Genomic DNA, 18,799 nt, shown 5'->3' with positions numbered 1-18,799 from the left:
TCTTTTTCTCTTGTCCCTCTTTTTCAAGTAATTTCGTGCATAGGGTGGTTGCATAATAATCGGTAATATGTGGACCAAAGCATTAAAGAAGAGACATTTTCGAGTCAAAAGGGGCTCTTTCAGGTGAGCTGAGCCGAAAGGTCTGGAGTTCCCATCACTACAGGCCAAATTGAGCCGATTTTATAGTGAGTAAATCATCAACAAATGTCAAGTGGGCATTTTTTAACCCTTGGTCAAGACCTAAGTCACAAACATAAAATCCCTGAAAAAAAGTACATGCATATTTACCAATCACAAGAAAGAGAAAAGGTTTCTCGAAGAAAACCCGGCTCTTGATTGCTGTCATTCACCCTGCAGGAGTTGGCCCATCAAGCCGGTTCGTTCGCTAACAACACATCCCTAAAGGCCATCTAAATGCCTCAGAGTGAATTGCTCGTTTTGCCACTGGTTTGTATAAGGCTGACTTTTTTCAGGCCATACTTAAAAGTCGAACTAATTTAAAGAAATAATATCACCAATGTGAACGCTTTATAAAATCCAGTTATATTTGTTTCCCATAGAGCGAAAATATCAGGCGGTATTCAATATACGTTCTTCGGTTTACCAAACTGCCCTAGGAGAGGAACAAGATGCTTAAATATGAGGAAAATTCTATTTCTGACTCTTCACCTCCTATTTTCAGGAGATCAAGTAATGTCAGGTGCTATTTTATTTTTAAAAATGTAGCAATATTTCTAATAAAACATATGGCTGCAAAACAAACTGCAATAACCTTTTATTTTTAAGGAATAGTGACTATATGAGCCGGGCAGATTTTGGGATATATTTTCTTGTTTTTTTAGACTATTAAAGCAGTTTGAGTATTAATGTTTAATAATGAAAAAAAAACTATATTAATACTTTAATATTGAATTGAGTGCTTGGTTTCAAAAAACAAAATGATTGGTAACAGAGGGAAGGGTTGGATTTATTTGATTTTAGTAATCCAATCTCTAAATGTATTATGCTAAAGATGTGTATAATTAATTTAGTCGATGCCCTCTTTAGAAACGAGCCTTTGTGACCTTGTTTAACCCTTTTATATCGTTCATCAGTTGTTGTGAGCAAATCCTCTTCCTGGCGACTCGCATTAAGGAAAGACGGCTGGTCTAGGTGGAGTACTGAACTTGGGACTTCCTGTCTCTTGCACTGCTGACTTAATACATTATGTGTGTGTGTTTTTGTAAGTGTGGAGATTTTGAATCCATGCTGAAGTAGTATTGCGTATTTTACTGCCCCTGGTCATACTAATATTATTCATTTAAATTATTCTGACTTGACCGCCAGATAAGACATGTTTTTCAGAAGGTCATAGGTTTATATGGTCATTTCCTTTGGTCACTCTTTAATCTCACTCTAAGCAATAACATGGCGCAATCTGTTCTTTCCACCCTTTCTGTGCGTACTGTATGTACAGTAGAGCTCCAGCTAACGACTATTTAAATAGTCGACTAGTCACAGACTATTGAAACGATGAGTCGGTTAATTAGATCATTATTATTTGTTCATACATTTAGCAAAAAAATCAATTTATTATGTGGCAAATGATTATAAACACAAGAAAAATGGGTACAGTGATTACCACATCTTCTATTGATCATACTGCAGATTCATGGAAGTTATTTAAAAATTCCCTCAGCTAAAACAAATTAGGCACAGTGCTCGGTCAATGGAGACATAAACCCAAAAATAAACAATTTTTTTTAAGGACAGGCAAACAAAATATAATTCAAAATCAAGTAAACAGTCATCATCCCTTTAAACTAAAGGTTAATCAGCAGCAGTAGAACAGTAAATAAAACAAATCTAATCTGCATTTTACGAAGTAAATTGAGTGGTCAACTGCAAAGTCTGTAAAAAAACTTCATGATTCTCAACAGTTTGAAATGATATTGTTTTCCAAAAGTCAATGGTCACTTCTTTGGACTGCATACATTTTATTCGACATAATGCTTAAGATCTCTTCATAGCAAAATCTAAGCGTATAAAATGTACAATGGCTCTCAACAAAACTGCATTGCCTTTAAAGTTACCGAAGTGAGTCAGGCTCTGTTTTGTCTAACTCCCCGGCATGCTTTCTTTTGAAATGTTCATGCATCACGGAGGTACTGCCATGACACACAAGGTATATTTTACAAACTTTGCAGAGGTGTTTTTATCTTCCCCGTATCCAGGCTCAATTGCTCCCAAACTTAAAAAGTTTTGGTACGCGTTGTTGACGCCGTCATATGTAAATGTTACCGCTCCAAACAGAGACACTATTGCGCATGAGAGCAGAGATTATATTCATGTTAGATGGTTCAATGGAATTCATTGTCGATTTATTCTGTTATCATTTTGACTAATTGTTGCAGCCTTGATGTACAGTAGCCAATTCATGCATGCGTAGTCAGTTTCTGAATTGGGTAAGAAAATATTTGTTGCCATACCAATTATTGAATATTTTGGTGAGTTGTGATATATCATCTATTTAATTTGTCTATGACCTTTCCAGATGTATGGCCGCTACACCCAGGACTTGGGGGTGTACGCCAAAGAAGAAGCAGCTCGACTGAGGGAGAGTGGGCAAAGACGTTCGGTCAGTGAGCGAAGCCGAAACCTTGACCTGTTGGAGTACGACAAAGGTCGCTGTGCCAAGTGTCGCAGTAAGTGTTAAAACTCACTCACCTGACTTAAACCATTCACTGCCATTATCAGTTATTCTCGTCAATGATCCTTTTTTTTTTTTTGCTGGCGTTGACTGATTTAAAGGGTATGCCCCGGGATTGTACACAATTTTATTGCCACAGTATATGTCAAATGGCAACTAATTTATATACAGACACTGCCCTACTTACTAACGAGATGGTTCCGGACGATCGTTCGTAAGTTGCTGCATTGCTATATTTTGTATGTTTAAAGTTTATATAAGTATTTTCAAGGCTTGTATAAGTAACCTGTATTGTTTTATACTAAGAAATAAACATATCATAAAATAATATGCTCTATAAAGATAAATAAAGATGAGTTTAACATACTTTTGGAAAATGTGTTTCAAGAGGTCCTCCTCCGTGGTAAAAAGTGGCCGAAAAAAAACGTTCCGACCATTTTCTCAACCGCATCAAGCTTTTTTATTCCACTTTTGTTTCAAAAGTAACTGCTCGCCTCCTCTTTACACTTTACACCAACCATATTGAATGTATGCACAAGATATTGAACAATAACAATGTCAAATTAGACTAAGTGTAGACAGTATAGAATGTTTACACAAATGGACTGAAGCGAATGATTGATTTCAACTGCTTTGTTCTGCCATCAAACTATAGGATTCTTTAGTAATGCTTTCTGCAGGCCTCAAGCTTCAGTCTGTTGTTTTCTGTTTTGCATAAAAGTAGCCAAGGAAACTCGAGCAATACTTGATGCACATCTTTATTGTTTGACAAGATTTTGCCTAAAGGACCGTTTTCATTTGCTTGCTTTTGTTTTTAAAGTCAATTAAAACCATTGTCACTTGTGATTCCTTCAAACATACTCTTTTTCTCCTGTTGCATTGTTGTGTAAATAAAAGTTGTTTAGGGCACATTTCTCCCTGCTTCTCACAATGTCTCTTTCAGCAGTTTTTTTTCTACCCCATTTACCATACCACCACAAAAAAATAATATAAAGTACAGTACACCGATTACATTAGCAATCTAGATTTTCTGCTCCTCTTTAGCCTGTCTACAAATACAGGAATTAAAAAGTGTATATATTTATCGTTAATGCAAAAAACATTGACAAAATATAAGCAGATTTCAGAAATGCCTACTTATCAATACATATCAACAATTCATACTCCATAAATGTGCTCAATATATATATATATATATATATATATATATATATATATATAAGTGTTTAACAGAGAGTTGGTATCTCTATCACAACTGTATTGGTCTACCAATCATATTTTATTTAAAATGATAGTCTCAGTCCACTGGCTTTTTTATTGTCTTTTTCAAACTGCTGATTTTATTTAAGTAATCCAATTAGAGTAAACCTGTGCTACCTAGTATATATCCTTAGTTTCTACTCTTTCGTTAGTTACACGAAGTGCCATGTTTTCGGTTAAATGATCTGATGTGAGCCAGGTAGGTTTGTTGTAAATGGTTGTTTTTTTGCTTCTGTGGTCTATTACAAATGGCTCAATGATGATAAACATTCATTTTCATAGATATGCACAATTCTACCAAGAAGGAAAATTCTGATGCACACGCTTCTTAATCTCTTCTACATTAACCTACATGTACTGTATAAAAAGTTTGCCTTATGCTTTTTGCAGCCAGCAGAGTGCAGCATTGCGCCGCAGTTCTCATTCACTGAATCTTTCTCTGTAATCTACCACAAACAATTTAATATTTCATTCATTTTCCAACTGCTTATCCTCCCAAGGTTTAAACGTAAAAATATCCCCTTGAAGAGCATTTTAGAATCTCATTATGTCATATGATAGAAAATGATTCGAAGTGGTGAACATAGAGTTATCCATATTGGATACACTGTAAAAAACTTTAATTTCAATGCGTCAGCTCACCAAAAGGACAAACATTTTTTTTAGTTGAGTTCAGAAAATCCTGACTGTCTTCCAATATGCAATAGAACTTCAAATCCACTTTGAGTGATCTCCAACTGTTATAAATGTAACTTCAATAATGTAGTCTATCGGTTCAACTCTCACTTTTTACCCTCAGTGTTGAAGAAATATAAAGTATAATATATGAAGTATAATATAAACTTAAATTATTCTGAATCATGACATTTGTACAGCATAGTATATAACTTGATTGTGTGTGTGTTGCGTTCAAGGGTGGATGTTGGAGCTCGTGGCATCTGCAGCGGAAGTTATTGACAGCGTATATATGCATGAATGCTAACACTCAGACAATCACCCCCCCCCACATATGGACAGCTAGACACGTTAACACACACAACTTACACTATTTTTATGCATGATTTTTCTCTACCTAGTTTTTACTAACCTATATTTTCTCTCCTTTTGCCCATTTCATAATGTTTAATTGCTTCTAAGGACACACACATTTATACATGAGCAGTTTCTCATCAGGTGTGATGTCAGCAGGAGCTCAGCCTGGCGCCTGATGTTGCTATGGAGACCATGTAGGCGCCTAGCGACCAACAGTTGTTCCTTCTTCTTTTCTTATTTTTGTCGTCATTTCCTGTTATCCTTTTCCTCTCTTTATTTCCAAAAGCCACTACCCTTGCCTCGTGTCTCAGAAATAACCCTTTCCCCCTGACTTGACTTGACTGTTGCACCCTATCCATCTATTGGAAGGTGCAGAGATCTGCTGTAATTGGGGTTTATAATGCAGTCCCATTCTATAACCACAAGGAATGCAAAGGTCTATTGTCTTGGAGTGAGATTAGGTTGCATAATGGTATTTATGTTGCCCGTGAGCATTTCAGTGAATATGCATATATATATATATATATATATATATATATATATATATAAGGCACCTGTACATTGTGCATTAACATATCCCCAGATTGGTAATGAATTGTGAAATTTTGTCATTACAATTTAAAAGGGATTTAATTGAAATCAATGAGTGAATTCTGGATTTATATTGTCCAACCACAACAGTGCACTTATCAATTTATAATTGATGTATCATTTATTCACACAGTCTTGTTCAGGTCACAAAAACCGGTACGTGCAGGCATAGCAAAACTTGTGTCCTTAGTATTAAAACAATTCAGTAGACAGACTCGAGACACTTTGAAAGCATGAGGAGTTGCTACATTTTAAACTTTAAAATACCAAAAGGCCATATACGTTGACCATGTAGGGAGGTGAGATTAAAATGTAATAATCACATACAATAAAATATGATTATTATTTAAAAATGAATAAGTTGGTGGAATAGTAAAATAAAATACTAAAAATAAAACAAGAACCCAATTCATACACACATTTCATAAATTAATATTATTATGTAAATGCATGGAGGAATCTTTAAATAACTACTTTTTATATGAATTTTACCCAGTCTAAATGTCATATTTTTTATTAAAGGTGGCGTGCGTCCTTTAAGGTGTCTTTAAAAAGTTAAAATATTTTCTCTATTTAGTATGCGTTAACAATGCCATCTGAGTTCTAAGAACCCTAATGCTTTATTTTTTACTGCATATTATTTTCTTTTATCTTTTTTTTATTTTGAGCGTGTAACACATTAGGTTCAAGGAATCGGGGTGGGAAATGTTTGCTGCATAGTGACACCATGCTTGTCCCCACAGGTTTTATTTTTATTTCTATTTGTAAGGTAGCATGAAAATGGTGAAAGTAAGAAAAGGTCTACTTCAACAGTCAAAACAGCAACCCAAACCCGAAGAAGGATTAAAAAAGTGTTTTTGATCGCGTCTAAGAAATAAAAATAAACATATTACCTATAGTTTTCTTTTGTTGACGTTCACTATGTTTTGTGTACCGTTACACAATGCTAAATCTATAGTACCCAGGTCATCCTGGATTACCACTTGTGAAGACCCTTCTCAAGGTTTCTTATTTTCTTCGTGCTGATGTTTTTCAGTTTTTCCTTGATCAGGGGAAAGTGTAATTGTGACCTATGTAGTACTTTCAGACATTTAGTGATTAAGGGCTATACAATTAAATGTGACTTAACTTGAATTATGAATGAGCTGACCGAGGCTGCAGTGAGGAGACAAGCCAGGAGATGGCAGCAAAGAGGAACCAAATTCCGTACAGCTCCTTCATAGACTGTTATAAATGTGTACAGATTCTGTTATCATGCCACTATGGATGAACGTTTAAATGATGCTTCCTCTAAAATCTATAATTTCCTATGGTCAAAAGTTTCCATAACATGGCCTTAAACGATGTGCTCTTACACCTTTGAGCAACACATATGAGTCATATTTTTTCTTTGCGTAGTATACGATCTCTCCTACTGTATCTGTTTGTGATAATTGTAATCTATGGTTTATCTGTTCTCCAGGGTCAGGGTATCCATATGTTCTGGAGGCCCCAGCCCAGGACTTTATCTCTGGTAAACAATCAAACAAAAACTTGTCCCTTTAACTCCAAACTTCTCATTAAACCTTGCATTGCTCTGCCCCCCGTTATTAATCTTTAACACGTGAAAAATGTTACATTCCTACTTGCTTTGGATCGTAGTAATGACAGCTCTGCTTTTGGAGGGAACATAAAAAAGGTCATTTTTCCACAAACCTGAAGGTTAGATACATCTGTGAAATTGGGAAGGAAATGCATTGTGTCCAAGAAAGTACCAAACACCTCTCAGTTAAGATTTTACGAATAATGACAAGGCAAATCAAGCATGTAATATCTTTTTAGAGGTTAAATGTCTTGAGGTTTGTATAATTAGTTTGTTTTAACATTAGATAAATACCATTAAGGATTCTCTCCGGTAATATCAACAAGTGATAAAACACAGAAGCAATTCAGGAAATATTAACCACCATACAACATAGACTAGAAGTCCGCCAAACTTATCCATCATTCTATTTTCATATTCTTATTTGGAGTCTGGTTGCGGGGGTAGCGGCTCTAACCGCAAATTAAATCTCCCTCTCTGCAGCCACAAGTTATTTCTCTCAGTGTATGCATTGCCATGCCAACTGAGAGATGTAACATAGTCTATCCAGCATGTTTGGTTAACTTAGGGGTCGGCTACTGAAAATGTTGAAAGAGCCATACTGGACTAAAGAAGCAAAAAACTAATTCGTTTGGAGTCTCAAATCAGTTTAAAAGCTTTATATAAGCCCTATAATGAATTTAACTCATGCTTTAGCAATATTAGCCAACTATCAAATGACTAAGTTGGATCCTGTGAAACGTGGTTACTCTGTTGTAGGATACCGCCTCAAGTTTAACTTCATTACAGTATTAATTAATTACAGTATGTTTCATTTGCTTTAATACCATTAAAGAAATACAAGAATTAAATCCATAATTAAATCCAATTCTCAATGTCATTTTCATTTTGAGGATTCAAAAAACAACAAAGTGAATTGTGCATAACGTGCCCCCTACGTGGGCAACAAAAAGAGTGCAGTAAAACGCAGCATGCATTTATACAAATAAAATAGCAGTAAAACTAATCACATTAATACTGTTTGAGTTTGATTTCCGTGCAGTTACTTTTCTCTTTTTAATTTTGGGATCCATAGCCTATCACACACTGCCAGATTGTTTAAAACAGCCACCTGCCTGGCTTGTGACTCTTTAAAAGGCGAAGGGCATCCCCGGAGTTTTGCATTGCAGCTAAGTTCTCCAGGCAGGAGTTCAAGCCTGAGAGCTACAACTCTACATCATGGCATGGCAGGAAGACCAGATTTAAGAGCACGAATGTGGTTGGTCTCTTTTAAACGAGTGGTTAGTGTTAAACACTAAGTTGATTAGGTTTTTAATGAGAAATTGGCATTTTAAATGGTAAAAAACTCGAAAAATTGAATTCAGCTTAATATTTTGCCTTTAAATGGATAAATAAATTCAAAATATTTCAAAAAAGAAGACCGACAGATGACAGTTCAGACTGGCAAGGCTGAATAATTAAATGTTGCTGTGATGATGGTATCAGTTAAGAAACTTCCCCTAAATTCTCAATCATTAGTGGCACATATGGGGTGAAGCTCCCGTCATTCACGACCATGGCGATCATTTTTAATTGAAGACTAAATGAAAAGAGAAGCGATGTCTAAAATCGTGTGTACCATAACGCCAGCATATACTCTATGGCATTCTATAGATAATTTGTGTAGATGCCAGGCAGCTCAGGGGTGCTTTTACTTAACTGTTGATCTGAAGTGGTTTGGCTTCAAGCCCCTATAAAAAAGGTCTTGTAAAGGTTTTTTGCATACATGTTAATCTGGTAGGTTCAACATACCTCATTAAATAAGCATTGTTCATGCAGATACAATTATTATTTCCATTATTAAGTTTAATTGAGGTTATTTAAAAGTAGAAGTGAAATTCAGCCCGACCTTACCCGAGTTGCGGGTATATTATCCCAAACCTGACGGATTAACTTGACTTGATAAACGAGCCCCAAATAAACCTGAAGCTTTAATTTGCCGCCAAATTAAACAAAAAGCTTTACTCCGGGCATACGTACTTTAGCGCCGAATTTTGCAGTTTGGTTAAACTACGCAGCTTGGGGTTTACTTGAGGTCGAGTCACTCAAATGAAGTGTGCACTGCAAATGCAGCACATACATAAAGGGTTTGGCCCAAAGTGCGCATCTCAGCAATGTGCAGCGGACAAAAGTAAAACTGAACAAAATGGCATCGAAGAGAAAATCAAATTCTGCAGATTACAAGCTGCAAATAGTGATATATTTGGCCCAAAATATAGGAAAGTTTGTAAAGCTTTGTAAACCGCAGAAATGACGTCTGACGTGAGGGAGGTGGAAGGAGGAATCTGTGCTTCCTTTACCCCAACACCCAGGAGGAAATTTTGGGGAGATTTAGTAATTTTGAGTTCAACTCATAGTTTGGTAGGCATTTTCTTTATCTGAATAATTACTTAATTAAAAGTAAGTGCTTGCTGTGTATTTTATCCACGAAGGAAAAAAAAAACAAAACTGCTAGAGAGAAGCCTTACCGGCCCGACTTAATGATTGACATTTTAAGCCTGAAATACGGTCCGGGTTCTGGCCTGGGACCAAGATTTTACCTCTAGTTAGAAGTGATGCTTCATCCATCCATTATCTGCACCGCTTATCCTCAGTAGGGTCACGGGGGTGCGAGAGCCTATCCCAGCTATCTTCGGGCAGTAGGCAGGTGACACCCTGAACTGGTTAAGTGATGCTTCAATACAGTACAAATACCACATTGTTTGAAAAAAGAAAAAGTATAGTTCCAAAGAAATGCGTTTAATAATGTTTGTAATACCCGGAACCTTTTCCAACACACCTCCAATTTGCAAGTTAGCAGTTTTACAAGACCTTATTTTCATAAAACTGTTTAATTTATGGCTTCTAATAAGTTTGCTGTCAACATAAAAAAATATTGTTAGGCACTTTCTGAATGGTGTTTCCTCTTTGTGTTGACTAACGCTCTTATCCTGGCCTTATTACAGCTTGCCCCAAGCTCTAATGGGAAGTAATAAAGAAATCCTAATGTCTTTCTTTTGTTTTGTAGGCTCGTGTGCGTTTGAGCGAAAAGAGAACGTGTGATAGGAGAGATGAATGGCCCTAATTATCCCTAAAGTGCACATACCTACAATGGTCAATGCATTGGTGTAAAATAAAGACAGCTGTAATAGAAAAATACGCTGATAAATACCATGCATTCTTTGCCAAACTAATGGAACATAGAGGCTTGATGTTGTTAAATGTACTGAGTATACTGAAGGTGTACTGGTTGTGTAACCAGTTCATTATTTATTTAAACCCAGTGTGTGTTGAAAAAAAGACTCTTGTGAGACCACATTTTGCTTGAATGAAAAGACTTTTACCTCACACTGCAAAAATATATGAATGGCAGAAATATTTCCATGTTTTGTTCCTACTTCTAAATTATTTTAACTTATTTTAAAACAATCCACCATCTGCTCTAGTCGAAAAAGGTGCCTAGTAAGACTGGAAAGATGAGTGCAAAATATTAAGAGTCAAAATAAAACACACACCTAAAATTCATGCATGTTCTACCATTGAGATAAGGTTATTATTTGAGATAAGGTTATTATTTTTCATACTTAATAAACTGTGTAAGTCCATGCCCTTGCAACTTAAGTCCTGACAAAAAAACAAATACATCAATAAAAAAAATATAAAAAATGAATACCCGTATAATGGAAAATATGCTTAATTTATGTGTAGTCATTCTTTTTACCATTTCAAAATAAAGTCAAGATAAGGAAAATGTGTGTACCACAGAAAATGCCAGAAGATTTTTTGGGAGTCTAATTTTAAATGTATTAAAACATGAATAGTATAATTGGCCACCGTTTGAGACCCCTAGTTTAGAACATTCATTCATCATCTGCACCGCTTATCCTCAGTCGGGTCGCGGGGGTGCTGGAGCCCATCCCAGCCATCCTCGGGCAGGGGACACCCTGAACTGGTTGCCAGCCAGTCGCAGAGAACACAGAGACAGACAACTCACTCGCTCATTCACACCTTGGGACAATTTGGACCGGCCAATTAAACCCACGCAAGCACGGGGAGATCATGCAAACTCCAGACAGGAGGTTCAATCTTATGTCCTCAGAACTGTGCTGCACCCGCGCTAACCACTGCCCCGCCGTGCTGCCCTAGTTCAGAAGATTATTTTAGTATTCAAACAACATATTGTCACTGCAGCATGCATCAAAATATTCCCTTGGTTGACATGCTTTAATGTTCACTAATTTTGTACTTTTTTACAGTAATTCTTTTCGTAGTCCATTTACTTACCAATGACTTTATCGGAGAAACGTAAGATCTATTTGAACTTGATTTTTTTCCCTGGTAGTTTTCACTGCAACACATGACTAATCAGCAACACTTCAAATGGGGTTCTTTATCTTAGAGATACTTTAAATATTGATTTGGAATAACATGAATATTGAAGTGTATTCGCGTGAACATTTCCAGAAGGACTGCAGTGTGGAAGCGCTGACACTGCAACAGCAGAGATGAGAAGGCTGCATGTGGGTGGGCTAAAAGGTCCACAAGTTTCAAAGAGGGAGAGAGCAAAAAAAAAAGGATTCTTGAAATGGGAAGGGGAAAAAGGAAAAAGAGAGCAATAAAAAGGAGAGAACGCACTATTGATGGAGAAAGTGTATACAGGAAGAAAGACTGTAATAAAGACGCAGCTCTTTCGCTTCACCAAACTTAAATCCAGGAAATGAAATTGGCTCAGTGTGCTTCTTTTTATTTTTTCATTTTTGCACATTAATCACAAAGCCGGTGAAACATATTTTCATCAATCATACACTGTAGTTCAAAGGTATTGGAAATTAGTTCCAGTCTTGCCTTATGCTTTGTGCAGTTATACTGTACACAGATAGGCATGAACAATTGGAAGTGTACCATGACACTAATTGAAGTAAAATCCCAGTGTAAGAACATTAACAATTTATGATTAATGCAAAACCTCAGATTTCTTTTCTTTTTTAAAATAATTTGAATCAACAGAAACTGTAAAGGGAAATGGAAAAAAGCTTAAAAAAGTCCATGCAGTTCAACCTGCAATTTTCATGTTATATTTTCAATACGTTTGCTATTGTTTATAGTGTTTAAGATCCTACAAATTTTCCTATTTGCTTGAAGTAAACAGAACAATTTTTTTCTGATCCTCTTCATTCATTATTTTTTTTGTTTCATTTTGAAAAATGAATGACTCTTCAAAAATAAAATTAAACTTCATTTCCAAAGCGTTATATACATGTAGATCGATGCTACTATACCACAACTGTAACCAAAAGTATTTTTAAAGTCAAATCAAGTCATGTTAATTTGTATAGCCCTTAATCACAAGGAGTCTTAAAGGGCTGCACATACCAGAGATTATTACAAACTACAGACTATTATGACACCATCCCCTGATCTAAAACCTACATGAGGGCAAGAAAAAACTCAAAAACCTCAACATGAGGAAAATGAAGACCCTTAAGGACCCGAATGAGGTAATCCCCCTTCCAGAATGACCAGGCTGCAACGGATGTAGCATTAACAAACAATACACAGATATTGTCAACAACAACAGAAAAACCTCAATGATGATAATACGTTAAAAATGATTGATACATTTCATTTGCCACAATAATTAATGTTCGACACTGCAACATTCAAAGAACTGGGAAAAAATATTAATTTAACGAACAGTAGTCCCTCGTTACAACCCGGTTCACTTCTCACAGCCGTGCTGTTTAACGGATTTTCATTTTAGAATAGAATAGAATAGAATATACCTTTATTGTCATTGTTACAAAATGGGTTAACATATTGTGACAACGAAATTTTGAAATGCTTTCTGCGTTTTGATTGGCTAAACGGCCCTTAAGAGAGTAGGCATTATAAATATATATGTAAATAAGTGTTTTCAGTATACAGGACTGGTATTTTTTTTAAATGGACCTTTCAAAAGCTTTTCTCTGATTTCAAAGTGCTGAAGTGTATCTCCTCGAATAACCATTTGAAACCAAATTAAAGGATACTAGTGCACGGATTTCACTTATCTCGGTTTATTTTTGGAATGTAACCCCTGTGAAAAAAAGGGATTTGTTCATATTGATAATGTAATGATCAGCCAGTCCCTTGGTGTAAGTCTTTAATGCTAATCAAATTTGCATGCATGTCTATCACACTAGATTTAGCTAATTTATTAGTACATTGATAACAATGGTGCCACAGCTTGAGTAATTGAGAAGCAAACACATTTTATAGAGCAAGAGTTTCTTTTGTTTTCCCAGTTCCCCTGAAACCAATATATATGCTGATACATATTTGCACAAATATTACTTTCTTATTATCTCATTAGCATTGAAAACAAATGGATATAAAGTAATGGGCTTAGCAGGAGGTGTGTTAAGACTGACAAGGATGGCTGTGTTGTTGTATAATACATGCACCGTTTATAAATATAAATATGAGCATTCCAACTGCAATTCATTTTTTCCACCTATTACAAACCCAGTTTTTCGTTTTTGTCTTCACTATTAGTGTCTGAAAGTGTAATACTTTTAGAATTCTGACGATTGCCTTTGCGCTGATTGGATGTACAGACGCTGCCCGACTTACGAACGAAATAGGTTCCGGACGATAATTCGTAAGTTAAGTTCTTAGCAAGTTGCTTCAGTGCAATATTTTGTATGGAATGTATGTTTAAGGCTTGTATAAGTAACCTGTATTATTTTGTACTAAAAATAAACATTTCAGAAAATAATTTGCTCTATAAAGATAAATAAAGTTGAGTTTAACTTACTTTTGGAAGATGCGCTTCAAGAAGTCCTCGGTTGTCAAAAGTGGACGAAAAAAAGCGTTCCAACCATTTTCTCAATCGCATCAAGCTTTCTTATTCCACTTGCATTTTAAAAGAAACTGCTCTCGTTTTCTTTACACCAACCATATTGAAGAGATGCACGAGCTATTGAAGAATGAATACGTCAAAGTTTTTAGCACGCTAAAGATACAGTACACATAGTACTGTATGCTTAAACACCAACTAGGTCGTAGAGGATTTCTTCTTCATGGTGGATGCTGGGTGACCTCTCTCAGCGCCACACGCCGGTAGCGGCGGGAAGAAGCACTACTCTATATAACACGCTACAGTGGGCATTTGCACGTCACACTGGGTATTTGTATATTGTATTCTTTTGGCTTTATTATTGTACTGTTCTCAGCTCAGGGATGCTGCTGGAAATGTGAATTTCCCTTCGGGGATGAATAAAGTATCTATCTATCTATCTACAGTACTGTACTCAGGGGAGGAAAAGGTGCACACTATACAAAATCCAATTCATAGCAATGTCCGGATATTTTTCGACATCCCAAAAAAATGTTCCCATCTACCGTTTTTCGTAAGTCAAATGGTCGCAAGTAGGGGAGCGTCGGAATACACCACCGATTATAGCTAGATAAAACATATAGGTTTTCTTTTTTGTGTGTTTTTTGGGGGGAGCAAGTGACTTTTATTAATGAAATATCAAGTGTACAATGTAGTGATGTAAACAGCACTATGGGTGCTAAAAATTACAATGAAAAAAAAAAAACAATCTCAACCTGCAAGGGTGCCTTAGCACTGAATATAGTTTATCTATGTATTTGTGTACATCAAATACAGTGAAGAAAATCAGTATTCGAACACCCTGCTATTTTGCTATTCCTCCCACTTAGAAATTATGGAGGTGTCTGAAATTTTCATTATAGGTGCATGTCCACTGTAAGAGAGATAAACTAAAAAGAAAAATCCAGAAATAAGAATGCATGATTTTTTTCAACAATTTATTTGTGTGCAAATTAGTTTTTGAACACCTGAGGAAATGAATGCTCATATTTGGTACAGTAGCCTTTGTTTGCCCTTACAGAGGTCAAATGTTTCCTGTAGTCTTTCACCAGGTTTGCACATACTCCAGGAGGGACCTTGGCCCACTCTTCCACACAGATCTTCTATGGATCAGTCAGGCTTATAATAATTATAGTAAATACATTTTTTTTCTTCACTTTACATTGTTTTTGCTTTCTCTATACAGGCCATGTTGTATCCGACTAAATATAAAGCAGTTCTGGAAGTTATGGTGGCAGTCTGAATATCTGTGGAGATGTCAAATGCCAGGTGAATTAAGTAGGGTTTGTGCAAAATTGAATACAGTGGAGCGGTTGCGTCAGGGTAAGAGGTGAGAGGCTAAGTCAGTGGCTGACTGTGATAAGTAAAAAAGCTAAAGGAGTTTAGGGGTGATTAAAAAGAAAGAGTCCAAAGTCTGTAAATCTTTTTCACCCAAAGATTCATAAAAGATTAAAAAAAGAACTAACAAAAAAACACACACACATTATATATATACTTCATTATTCTTTGAGAGCGCTGCACCATATATGTTAAGACAAAATTCCACAAAACTGCTAAACTCGCTCTCAAAACAAAAACTATTTCTCCATCACATTTCATCTCACTGTGTGCCGTTTGATGAGTTTATACAATCTATGAAATAATAATGTGTCCAATATCAATACAAATATACTGTACCACTTAAAACCAATTTTATTCCCCCAGTTACTCAAGAGTGTTGAGGTTCATTTTGCTTGTAATTTCATCTTAAATAATAGTTTCGAAATGAGCTGCGAGCAAAGTTCTTTTGAAAAATGTCACAAAATACTGCAAGCAAGGATACCAACGTATTTGCCTTCAGTGCAGACGGCGCTGGGCAAAGATAAGGAGTGTGTGTCCGGTGAATAGCTCTGTCCATTCAATACTGCTCATCCAATCAAATTGCTCTAGTTCCGCTGCTAAAGCTTCTGAGTTTTTAAAACTTGTTATGTGGCTCTTAATCATAATGTTTCTCAACAATGTACCTACATTCCCTACCAAAAAGTATGGAATCATCAGTCTTGGTCAATCCTTCACTCTGACATTTTAGTATGTAGAAAGGTGCATGTCCTCTGTGAGAGAGATGATAAACTAAAAAGAAAAGTCCAGAAATAACAATGCATGATTTCTTTTTTAACAATTTTTTGCCAAGGGCAACATATTGGCATTCAGAAACACAAAAATGAATTAATAAAAACGATTGCAATGGTAAGTAAATGTTACTTTTATGAAGTGCTGTGAAATAAATATGGAACCACTCCGTTCTGAGGAAAAAATATGGAATCATGATAAAAAGAAATAACAATCAAACTATACCACTAGTATTAAGTTGCTCCACCTTTGGCTTTTTGACAGCTTGTAGTCTTTGTGAAATAGACTTGATGAGTGACAAACAGTATTCTTCTTCAATCAGGGGCCTGCTCTCTTCGAATGCTAATATGTTGCACTTTAGAAAGACCGCATGATTGTTTCATTTGTGATCTGACTTTTTTTCTACAGAAGAAAATGTCCGAGTGAGGGCTTGACCAAGACTGGTGATTCCATACTTTTTTCTAGGGGCTGTACTGGTATATTGTATAATGAGTTACCATAAAAAGGATTATTTAGCCATTTACATGTGACACATGTGTGACTGTAGACTGCAGTTAAAATTGTGTCCTATACTGGACCGAACCCTTCCACCAGTCCGTATCGTTTTAGTTTCATACGAGTGCCAATCAGTCCCTTTTATAACTATGTTACATAATTGAGCAAGTTCCATTTTATCTCCAAGCCATATGTGCTCATGCAAAGAGCCATATATGGCTCTTGCGAGACATTGGTTCTCGACCCCTGGTTTAGGTTGTGGCTCTTGATGAGGGTGGGATAGTGGGTCCTCGAGTCACAGTAGCTTAGAACCTCTACTTTAGACAATATGTAATGCCTGTAAAAAATGTACATATTTACCATAAAACATTCAAATGTGATAACTTTTGGCTCAGTGACGAAACAATAACTTCAGGGAGAGCACACACTTTGCTGTCTAAAGTCTATGTTTAATGTTTTTCCCATGTTCACAAAAAAAAATAATGAAAGTATTTATTTGTGCCTGACAAAGCCGACAGTCACACAGCGCCAGATGGCATCTGCTCCTCCCACGACAATTCTGAGCCGTTCCCAACCTACGCGTGACTTGAAGCCACTCTGGCGCAACTTTGTTCCTTGTTCTCCAGGCAAACAAACCTTTACCATGGCATAGCACGTCACAGACATTGCTTTGCATGGTAAAAGTCTTAATTAAGGAATACATCTGTTGTGAAACCTATTACTTGATAAATGCAAACAAGGGTTAGCAAAATGCTTACAACACCTTAATTAAATTTAAATCTTTTTCAGATTTTGTTTTCCTTAAAGTTGAAGTGCATCACTTGAGGTTTCTTGAAATTAAAATAAATTAAATAGATTCTCTATTAAATATGTGTTAACAATCCTAACAGCGTTCCAAGAAACCTCATGCTTTTTTTTCCCACGCGTCTATGATTTTATACTAATTTTCGTAAAGCTGTCCGGTAGAAGAGGCTGAGGCTGGGGAGAGTGCTCGAGAGTGATGTCATGCCCCTCCCAAAGTCAAGTCATGGTTATTTGCCTACCCCTGAAACACACATGATGTCTGTGTATTGTTTTTTGATGCCCTTGCAACATCCATTACAGCCTAGTCATCCTGTAAGGGGGATTATATCATGTGCCGTCCCTTCTCAATGTTCCTTAATTTCCCCATGGTACGGTTTTTCCGTTTTTCCTTGTCCTCATGTAGGCTTTAGATCAGGGGATGGTGTAATGATAGTCTGTAGTCTGGACAGTTTTCCCATTTTTTTCTCAGCACCCCCAGGCCTCTAAACCTAGAATCGGCTCTACTAAAAGCAAGTCAAGCCATCGAATGATTTATTATTCATAATGGAGGATTACCTATCCATTGATGCTTTTAATAGAAAGGAGCAGAGCATTGACTTAATTGATAAATTAGGATGATAAAACGTGTGTGTGTGTGTGTGTGTGTGTGTATATATATATATATATATATATATATACGTATATATATATATATATCATGCTACAGCTTATATTTAGCTTTGACACTCTTCCAAACAAATAATTGATAAGATGTGATTTAATTTGTTTTGTAAACTGGGACTGCACCTCACACAGGGAAACCTCACTTCATTGCACATCGCGGAACAAAATTGTGTTGTTGTAGTACTGTATTGTTGGTTTTTTCACTTCGGTGATCATAGAATGAATACATAGCACAAACTACGTGGTTGTGGATAAATAAAACTTAACTTTAACCGTTAAGTTATTGAAGTCAGCCAGTGGTCGTATCACAATCTTGTTTGAGGCTGCGTTTTTTTTTTTTTTTTTTTTTTTTGTGGAAAATTAAAATTGTGAAAGTAAGAAACCTTTCTGAAAGAACAGTTCCAAACCCAAACCCCCAAAAAGACAAAAAAAAAAGAATTGTTTTTAAGAGTGTCTAAGAGATGCCCGTACTTGCATGCGCATCAAAAACGATCTAACTGAAGCTGCAATAATGACACAAGCATAGATATCGCGGCCAGCATATAAAGGCCTCTGTCCTACTTACGAACAAGATAGGTTCCGGCCGATGGTTCGTAAGTTGAATGTGTTCGTAAGTTGCGTCAATGTATATTTTGTATGTTTAAAGTTTGTTTAAGGCTTGTATAAGTAATCTGTGTTA

At 36.1% G+C, this 18,799-nt stretch overlaps 1 protein-coding gene across 2 annotated transcripts in view; it reads left to right on the top strand.

The window, feature by feature from the left end:
- The window catches only part of LOC148358502 (chloride channel protein 2-like), a 158,259-nt gene that overhangs the window by 38,839 nt on the left and 100,621 nt on the right, over window positions 1-18,799 (top strand). The window contains exons 2-3 of one of the 2 annotated variants that reach the window (XM_088345396.1): window positions 2,534-2,684; window positions 7,035-7,085. In XM_088345396.1, the coding sequence (XP_088201522.1) occupies window positions 2,534-2,684; window positions 7,035-7,085 (202 nt within the window). The remainder of the gene's footprint in view (window positions 1-2,533; window positions 2,685-7,034; window positions 7,086-18,799) is intronic. The other variant, XM_088345397.1, reaches the window with a different exon arrangement.

This window comes from Urocampus carinirostris, chromosome 10 (assembly GCF_059441175.1).
Source record: "Urocampus carinirostris isolate Australia breed hairy pipefish chromosome 10, RoL_Ucar_1.0, whole genome shotgun sequence".
NCBI classification, from domain to species: domain Eukaryota; kingdom Metazoa; phylum Chordata; class Actinopteri; order Syngnathiformes; family Syngnathidae; genus Urocampus; species Urocampus carinirostris.
This window is presented reverse-complemented; position numbering and strand designations above follow the sequence as displayed.